Source organism: Limulus polyphemus, unplaced genomic scaffold (assembly GCF_000517525.1).
Source record: "Limulus polyphemus unplaced genomic scaffold, Limulus_polyphemus-2.1.2 Scaffold4191, whole genome shotgun sequence".
Taxonomy (NCBI): domain Eukaryota; kingdom Metazoa; phylum Arthropoda; class Merostomata; order Xiphosura; family Limulidae; genus Limulus; species Limulus polyphemus.
In genome coordinates this window covers 40,983-51,123 of record NW_013669801.1, presented here as the reverse complement: position 1 = coordinate 51,123, position 10,141 = coordinate 40,983, and the positions used below count along the sequence as shown (strand labels likewise).

General features: G+C 31.8%; 1 protein-coding gene across 4 annotated transcripts in view; it reads left to right on the top strand.

Moving 5' to 3' along the window:
- Positions 1-10,141, top strand: part of LOC106470737 (dual serine/threonine and tyrosine protein kinase-like) — a 48,544-nt gene that overhangs the window by 23,261 nt on the left and 15,142 nt on the right. For 3 of the 4 annotated variants that reach the window (XM_022399376.1, XM_022399375.1, XM_022399378.1), the window contains exons 4-11: positions 503-697; positions 1,579-1,958; positions 2,983-3,281; positions 4,658-4,807; positions 5,788-5,891; positions 6,622-6,684; positions 8,246-8,476; positions 8,996-9,071. In XM_022399376.1, coding sequence (XP_022255084.1) covers positions 503-697; positions 1,579-1,958; positions 2,983-3,281; positions 4,658-4,807; positions 5,788-5,891; positions 6,622-6,684; positions 8,246-8,476; positions 8,996-9,071 — 1,498 coding nt within the window. The remainder of the gene's footprint in view (positions 1-502; positions 698-1,578; positions 1,959-2,982; positions 3,282-4,657; positions 4,808-5,787; positions 5,892-6,621; positions 6,685-8,245; positions 8,477-8,995; positions 9,072-10,141) is intronic. The other variant, XM_022399377.1, reaches the window with a different exon arrangement.

Below are 10,141 nucleotides of genomic sequence, written 5' to 3'. Positions count from 1 at the left end.
ATAATACGTACAGTAATCTGATACTGTCTGTGTTGAACAGATAATACATACAGTAATATGATACTGTCTGTGTTGAACAGATAATACATACAGTAATATGATACTGTCTGTGTTTAATAGCTAATACATATAGTAATCTAATACTGTCTGTGTTGAACAGATAATACATACAGTAATAAGATACTGTCTGTGTTGAACAGATAATACGTACAATAATAAGATACTGTACATACAGTAATATGATACTGTCTGTGTTGAACAGATAATACATACAGTAATATGATACTGTCTGTGTTGAACAGTATTATCTGTTCAACACAGACAGTATCATATTACTGTATGTATTATCGTACAGTAATAAGATACTGTCTGTGTTGAACAGATAATACATACAGTAATATGATACTGTCTGTGTTGAACAGATAATACATACAGTAATAAGATACTGTCTGTGTTGAACAGATAATACGTACAGTAATATGATACTGTCTGTGTTGAACAGAATGAAAACCAAAGTGGTTTGACTAATAATCCAGTTGAGATAAAACTAAGGCATTCGCTCCTTCAAGAAAATGTCCAGGTTATTGTTTCTCCATCGTATCATCATGATGACTTTGAACAAGTGGTTCAGCAGTGTATATCAGGAGTAACACCCATTTTCATCTACTGTTACAAAGATGAAGCATTGTCAGAAAAGGTAAAATATTCCCAGTCTGTTACTGTTACTAATTGATTTATAAGGATTTTTGTAAAACTTTTATTTTTTCATTGTACTGTGTTCAGCTAAGGAAGCCAGTACAAACAACACAATTAGTGGGGTGGCAACTAGGGCTTTATCATTAAACATTATTGTATTTTTCAAAGACATTGTGAAAACTTTCTAACCTTTCAGTCTACACTATCTCAGTGAATAGAACTCAGAAACAAAACTTTGTACAAGATAAATTAATAATTTTAAATCTTAAATTTAAAAACATTAACCAATAATTGTAAATTTAGTAGCCAGGGTTGGAGAGATTTTTTTTTCTTAGTCATCTGAAATGCAGTGGTCAACCTACACCCTACCAAGTTGTTTCAAGAACATCAACTAGAGGTGAGGGAGTGTTTGTGTTAACAGTTATTAATAATTGTTAAATTGTACTTTTACAAATTTCAACTACTGGGTCATATTTCAGGTCCTTATTTTTGGGACCAGCTTACTAGGAAAGTTTCTGGTGACTTGTGTATCCAATCCAGTTCTGATAGTGAAATATTCTGATTAGCATATAACTTAGATTCTAAACTTCCAATTTGAATGATTACACTTAATTTAAATATTTCTTTTGTTTTTAAAAACAAACCATAAGGTTATCTACTGGTGAATAGAAGACAGATATTTTGAGAAATGTAAATGGATTTTTTGGATAATGTGGGATGCATTTCAGAAAGAGATAAATTTGTAAATTTATATACTCCTAATGTATAATTCATTTTTCTCTTGGTTGCAATAAGGATTTCTGTAATATTCATTGTTAAACTTTCTGTGGTTTCTGGGAATAATTTATTGGTAGAAAACTAAACAACTTATCTTTAAAACAGGAAGTTGTAGACTTGCTACGTTTTAAGAAGTTGGCTCCTATGGATCCTATGTTTTTTGTCTGTTCTAAACCTTCCCCAACATGTGAACTAACAGAATCTGAACAGCATGCACGGAAAGCTCAATTGTCCAGTCACAGACGATGTCGGCGTTATTCATGCCAGGAGTACTATCCTTCACATCATTTTCGGAATGGCCATAGAAGAGGCGAGTCTGTAGGTTCCAGATTTCACAATGCCCCCCTATCTGTGTATCAACAACTGTGTGCTTTGGGGTTTTTGAATCCTTTACCACCCAGAGCTAGAATGAAGTCATATACGTCATACAGTGATCAACTTGAGTTGGAAAGTGAACTAGTAGAAAACTTTGAAAACTTTCCAAGGTCAGAGACTGTTTGTTACATATTTACATCTTCAGATTTGTGATGTTTACTGCAAGTAATATTAAACATAAATTATATCATGTTTCTTATTATTTAAATGTAGTTAGAGTAAATTAAACATGACCATATAAGTTACAGACTTTTAATACATACCTAATATCAAGTGATGCCCTGGCAAAACCTTAAAATTGATTCTCTACTTAATTCAGTTACTTTATATGGCTATTATGTATATATTTTATTGCTTTATTTGATTAGTTCATATGACTGTGATTCAGATGTTTCACTGCTTTATTCAACTAACTTATATGTGCCATCATGCATGCTTTTCTTCTTTACTCAACTAGTTATGGCTGTTATACATATGTTTCACTGCTTTATTCAATTAGCTCATATGGCTGTGATGCAGATGTTTCACTGCTTTATTCAACTAGTTTATATGGCTGTTATACATATGTTTCACTGCTTTATTCAACTAGTTTATATGTGTTATCATGCACATTTCTCTTCTTTATTCAAGTAGTTTTATGTGCTGTCATGCATAGGTTTCACTGCTTTACTCAACTAGTTTATATGGCTGTTATACACATGTTTCACTGCTTTATTCAACTAGTTTATATGGCTGTGATGCAGATGTTTCACTGCTTTATTCAACTAGTTTATATGGCTGTTACACACATGTTTCACTGCTTTATTCAACTAGTTTATATGGCTGTTACACATATATTTCACTGCTTTATTCAACTAGTTTATATGGTTGTTACACATATGTTTCACTGCTTTATTCAACTAGTTTATATTTGTGCTATCATGCATAGGTTTCACTGCTTTATTCAACTAGTTTATATGGCTGTTACACATATGTTTCACTGCTTTATTCAACTAGTTTATATTTGTGCTATCATGCAGATGTTTCACTGCTTTATTCAACTAGTTTATATGGCTGTTATGCAATGTTCAACTAGTATGTATGAGCTAATGTGCAGATGTTTTGCTGCTTCAACATTTTTATTTCTATTTTCAGCATCCTGTTATATGTTCGCCATATTTTACAGTTTCTTCTAGTGAAAACAACTTCCTTTTTAAACGAAGCCCACAACAACTGTCTACGAACGTTCATTCTTGCAGCCTTTGATATGACCAGAGATCTATTAATGACTCCCAAAAGATTAGAGTATGCTCGTAAACAAGAAAGTGAACTCTATTCATCTTTGATGACTGTAGCTAGTAAGAAACAAGAAGAGATTAGAGAATTGATAGTGGCTACAGTTTGTGAAATGAGAGAAGTGCTAATAGAGCAGGCTTTTAACTGGGAGTTCCAGAGTAAGATAACTTTGATTAGAAATTGAAATAATTTATTATTAAGATGTTTTATTACCCAGGAAGAACATTTTTCTAAAAAATTGTGATATTTATTTTACCTGATAACTTGTGTAACATGATGCACAAGACTATGTTAACAACTTGAAGAGGTATTCTGGTAATAAAGAAATTTACATTAGAATTTGAAGACACTGCTGGAAAGAAAACACATTTGCATTTTGTTTTTCACTCTTACCTTTTACAACATATTTTTTAAATATATATATCAAAGACAAACACATGCACAGCTCTAGAAATTCAGTTACTATTATGTTTTCTTTCCAACTGCTTATTCGAGAGAGGGTAAAAATCTCTTCTTATGATCTTGAAAGATCTATTGATCTTGAAAGATCTACAGGGGCTTGAGAGTTTCTCTTCTAATGATCTTGAAAGATCTATAGGGGCTTGAGAGTTTCTCTTCTAATGATCTTGAAAGATCTACAGGGGCTTGAGAGTTTCTCTTCTAATGATCTTGAAAGTTCTACAGGGGTTTGAGAGTTTTGGATCTGAAGTTTTTTTTACATTTAATGCATTTTAATAACCAATTATTTTCTAATACAGTTTTATAAATTGTAGCTGGGATAGGAACTAATGGGTGGAGACCTCCAGCTTCAAGCCTGGGGTGGGGCTAAAACCCTCCATTTATTAAAGGGTGCTTTTATTAACTCTAAGAAACAATAACAAGTAAAGCAATATGGGCCTTAAAAGATGATTCTCTGACACTTTTATCTAATTTGAATGTATCAAAAACATTAGAATACTTTGTTTAATGTTTCATTTGGGTGTGAATTCATGACAGCCAACGAAACCTAATTAACTCAGGACATAGCATCTGTACCACCGTGGCAACTGAAGCTACTCAGTAATGTTGTCAAGTATAAAAATGGCTCCACTTATCCAGAATGTAGAAAATAGTAGGAAATTTTCTCCAGGTTTTAAAAATAATTTGGGTAGTTAAACTCCAAAAACTCTCCTGCTCAATGGAGGGCTTGAGTATTTGCCACTAAGCTTTTGAGCTACCCAAGTCAAAACTGTTTCTACTCTAATACACATCTTTCACATTCACCTTTTTTAAGAATGTTAAACTTGTGTATATAATACCTTTATGTATTGTTTTTAAGAATGGTTAGAATGTTAAACTTGTGTATATAATACCTTAATATATTGTTTTTAAGAATGGTTAGAATGTTAAACTTGTGTATATAATACCTTAATATGTTGTTTTTAAGAATGGTTAGAATGTTAAACTTGTGTAAATAATACCTTAATGTATTGTTTTTAAGAATGGTTAGAATGTTAAACTTGTGTAAATAATACCTTAATGTATTGTTTTGCAGGTCTTTGTATTTGTGAAACGGAGAAAGTTTCTAACCAAAATCTTCAGATCTGTACAACAGAAATTCAGCAATTAATATTAGATTCATTAAACAGAGCAATTGCTGAGAAGTTGGTTGGATCATTGAGTTGCCTTCAGGACAGTTATATTGGTTAGTATGTGTATAACATGGTAATGTACTCCACCAGTCCTTAAATAACATGGTAACCAAATACCACATCTATAATAACATCATTATGTTCTGTAATATAGTGTAACATGGTTATAGTTTACCAGATATAGTATAACATGGTTATATTCCATACCACATTTGATATAACATGATTATATTCTATACCAGACCTGGTATAACATGGTAATATTCTATACCAGATCTGGCATAACATAGTTATATATTAAATTCTTAAAGTAAGGTTTTTTTGTTTAGATAGCAGTCACTGTTATAGTTAGTAGCCTATAAAAATCACCTGTTATAAATTAGTTTTCATTTTGTTTTTTACTAGATTAAAAATTACTAACTAGTTTATATCCGATGTTTCTGCTGCCATTTTCAAGTTTTTCCCCATTGGCAGTGTGGGAGAGAAAACTGTGTGATCAAATAGGGTCTGTTTGTAGTACTAGAATGCTTGAACTTATGTCATACAAAAAAATTAGTAACCTGCAAAAAGTAAAAATATATTTTATCCCATGTTAGCCACCCAAGTTACAAGTTTATAGGCATGAATCAAAATCTTGTACTGGTAAACACTTAAGTTATAATTTTATGTATGAAATATTTTGCAATAAGTATATTACTTTGTACATCAAAACTATTATGGTACAGTTTATTGACAAACATTTATTAGCTTACCTTTAAATATCTCTTCTTGTATGAAACAATTCATCAAATGTATTGCAATAGTTCTGTTTCAATTTATATGATGTTCTGCATAAAAAATTAACTAACTAACTGTATTTAGAACTAATGTGAGTTTTAATAAAAATATCATATTTTTCTTAGTTGGTTAATATTGGCTAATTAGTAAGTCCAGTAAAACCAAAACGTTCATACATTTTCAGTTGATTATAAAATTTAAGCTGTACTGGTATATGAGTTTGATGACAACTTTTAATCAAGAATTTTAACTCTAGGTACCCTGGAACGCTGTCTTGTTAGTTTAGAAAAACATTACCAAGATGAAAGTTTTTGTCAAGCAAGTAGTTCACTTCGACAAATTCTCAATGCAGCTTATCAGGTTATGACAATATTTTTTTTTTTTATCCTCTTTAAAAAATGAAATGCCCCAAAATGTTTGAAATTCTGATCAATTTTATTTATAAATTTGAGTTACTAACACTTTTTAGGATAAAAACTTGTATTTACATTTTACAGTCTCTTTGATTTATAAGAAAAAGTTAACCAACTAATAACAAAGTCTGACTTAAGCGAGAAGTTAATGTGAAATTGTCTCTTTGGAGATAAGGACATAGTATGTAAAACACAGTGCTATTTTATATAGTGAAGTTATGTATACACAAACACTTGCAAGATATTTAAAAAGGGATCTGACAATGATTGATTTTGTAAACTTTGTAAATTAGTAAAATTACCAACATTACCTCAGCATTGTGTAGCTTTGTGCTTAATTACAAACAAACAAACAGACATAGGTTACATCTTAATTATTTAAGCTTAATGATCTGGAATATTTTTACAAATTAGACAACATTTACAGAGAGAATAAGTAAAGAAAGCCTAAAGGTTAATATTTATTTTCTGTCTTGTTTAATTGCAACTAATTGCTTGCTTTTATAATCTCAATGATGTCAGTTAGGTTTATCAATGAGAAAAAACAAAAACATTTGGAGATTAATTACAAGTTAAAAAAGTGTAAGGCTTAGGTATAATTATGATATAATAGTTTCTGTGTCATGTTTGCTTATTTTATAGTAAGTGAAAACGTCTTGTAATGATTTTATTGATAGGTTGATGTCACATTCAATACTAGTGCCTCTCTTCTTCATGTTGTCGTATCCAAGATGAAACAGGTGAGTGACTATTGTAAACCTGCTGATTAGCACAAGTGACATTATCCTTTTTAACACTGAAGACAAGATGTAACAGGTGAGTGACTGCTATAAACCTTCTGAGTAGCACAAGTAACATTAGCATTTTCAACACAGAAAACAATATGCAACAGGTGAGTGATCGTTACAAATTGTTCTCATTGTTAAAAATTCTAATGTCACTTGTGCTACTCAGTAGGTTTATAATGGTCACTTACCTGTTGCATATTGTTTTCAGTGTTAAAAACGCTAATGTCACTTGTGCTATTCAGCAGGTTTATAGCAGTCACTCACCTGTTACAAATTGTTTTCAGTGTTAAAAAGGATAATGTCACTTGTGCTACTCAGTAGGTTTATAACATGTGAGTGACCGTTATAAACCCACTGAGTAGCACAAGTGACATTAGACTTTTTGACCAATGAGAACAATTTGTAACAGGTGAGTGACCATTATAAACCCACTGAGTAGCACAAGTGACATTAGACTTTTTAACACTGAAGACAAGATGTAACAGGTGAGTGACTGCTATAAACCTACTGAGTAGCACAAGTGACATTAGCATTTTTAACACTGAAAACAATATGCAACAGGTGAGTGACCGTTATAAACCTACTGAGTAACACAAGTGACATTATCCTTTTTAACACTGAAAACAATTTGTAACAGGTGAGTGACTGCTATAAACCTACTGAGTAGCACAAGTGACATTAGACTTTTTAACAATGAAAACAATATGCAACAGGTAAGTGACCATTATAAACATGCTGAGTAGCACAAGTGACATTAGAATTTTTAACAATGAGAACAATTTGTAACAGGTGAGTGACCATTATAAACCCACTGAGTAGCACAAGTGACATTAGACTTTTTAACAATGAAAACAGATGTAACAGGTGAGTGATGATTATAAACCTACTGAGTAGCACAAGTGACATTAGCATTTTTAACACTGAAAACAATATGCAACAGGTGAGTGACCGTTATAAACCCACTGAGTAGCACAAGTGACATTAGACTTTTTGACAATGAGAACAATTTGTAACAGGTGAGTGATTATTATAAACCTGCTGAGTAACACAAGAGACATTAGACTTTTTAACAATGAGAACAATTTGTAACAGGTGAGTGATTATTATAAACCTGCTGAGTAACACAAGAGACATTAGACTTTTTGACAATGAGAACAATTTGTAACAGGTGAGTGATTATTATAAACCTGCTGAATAACACAAGAGACGTTATACTTTTTTAATAATGAAAACAATATGCAACAGGTGAGTGACGGTTATAAACCCACTGAGTAGCACAAGTGACGTTAGACTTTTTAACACTGAAAACAATATGTAATTATATGTCAGACATAACTCTGGAAGAATGATTATTTACATATAAAACACAAAATTTTCACCTTTAACAAAACCTATGTTTGGGATTCTCATACAGTTGGTATCATAAGAATAGAAATAATTGATGACTTACAATATTATGCCACAAAATGTATAGAAATAAATATCAAAGAAATCAGAAGTTTTTATCCCATAGATGTTTCAGAATGTGTCTTGGAAAATATCTCCAAAAATTGACTCTGAATGGAAGAAGAATGTGGCGAGGGTATTACTAGACAGTACCAGTGAGACTCGTCTTGCTCGTTCAATTTGTTACCACTTCTGTGAAAGACTGAAAAAATCACACAACCAGTTTTTGTCTGCCCTTCAGAAACTCGACGAGTTACATCTGGGGAGACTGCAGCACACAGAGGGACAAAAACTAAAAGTAACAGAATCCTTGTTACAAAACTTACTAGTTTCAACAAGCACATTACTTCATAAGTATATTGTTTATAAATTGCAGTTCAAGGCTTACATCAACTTTAATTCAGTAGTGTTTAGAAAGTTGATTATTCTTTGATGGTTACAAATATTCTAATGCATACAGAACCAAAAACTTTTAACTTAATCATATTATAATGTACAAGTTAAATTACATAATTAGTTTATAGAAGTTCCGTACCATTTCACAAGGTTTTGTTAAATATAATGCTAATTTTTTATACCTATTCACTAAACAAAGAATGTAACACAATAATAAGGGTAAGTTTAAAATGCATGGTATTTTTTTCCATTCTAAAAAATATCTAAACATTTTACAGTAGTTCAGAAATCATTTTAGTAAAAAAAACACAACAAATATTTTGTCATCGAGAAATACCCTATAGAATTGAACAGTACACAAGTGCTTGATTTATAGAATGTGATTATTTCTTACTAGATCCTATTGGTATAATTTTTGCAGGTACGAAAAACATTTGCACCAAAAATGGCAAGGTGTGCATTGGAAAGTAAGTCACTCATGGATGTAGTTGTATTTGGTAAGTTCACATACAAAGTTGTTTATGTCATTTTAGGGTATTCCATGTTAATTATTATGTGTATCTATTCATTATTAGTAGAAGATTGTAGCCCAAAGTTTGTATCACTAAACTTTAAAATGTAAGTAACGTACCTTGTAATGTGATTGTAGTACAAATAGCTGGGTAATGTAACTTGAGATGTAGGTGTTGTACAAATAGCTGGGTAATGTAACTTGAGATGTAGGTGTTGTACAAATAGCTGGGTAATGTAACTTGGGTTGTAGGTGTTGTACAAATAGCTGGGTAATGTAACTTGAGATGTAGATGTTGTACAGATAGCTGGGTAATGTAACTTGAGATGTAGGTGTTGTACAGATAGCTGGGTAATGTAACTTGAGATGTAGGTGTTGTACAAATAGCTGGGTAACATAACTTGGGATGTAGGTGTTGTAAAAATAACTGGGTAATGTAACTTGAGATGTAGGTGTTGTACAAATAGCTGGGTAACATAACTTGGGATGTAGGTGTTGTACAAATAGCTGGGTAATGTAACTTGGGATGTAGGTGTTGTACAAATAGCTGGGTAACATAACTTGGGATGTAGGTGTTGTACAAATAGCTGGGTAATGTAAGTTGAGATGTAGATCATGTACAGTAAATGTTGTACAAACAGCTGTGTAATATAAGTTGGGATGTAGATCATGTACAGTAGATGTTGTACAAACAGCTGTGTAATATAAGTTGGGATGTAGATCATGTACAGTAGATGTTGTACAAACAGCTGTGTAATGTAAGTTGAGATGTAGATCATGTACAGTAGATGTTGTACAAATAACTGTGTAACATAACTAGGGATGTGGATCATGTACAGTAGATGTTGTACAAACAGCTGGGTAATGTAAGTTGAGATGTAGATCATGTACAGTAGATGTTGTACAAACAGCTGTGTAATATAAGTTGGGATGTAGATCATGTACAGTAGATGTTGTACAAACAGCTGTGTAATATAAGTTGGGATGTAGATCATGTACAGTAGATGTTGTACAAACAGCTGTGTAATATAAGTTGGGATGTAGATCATGTACAGT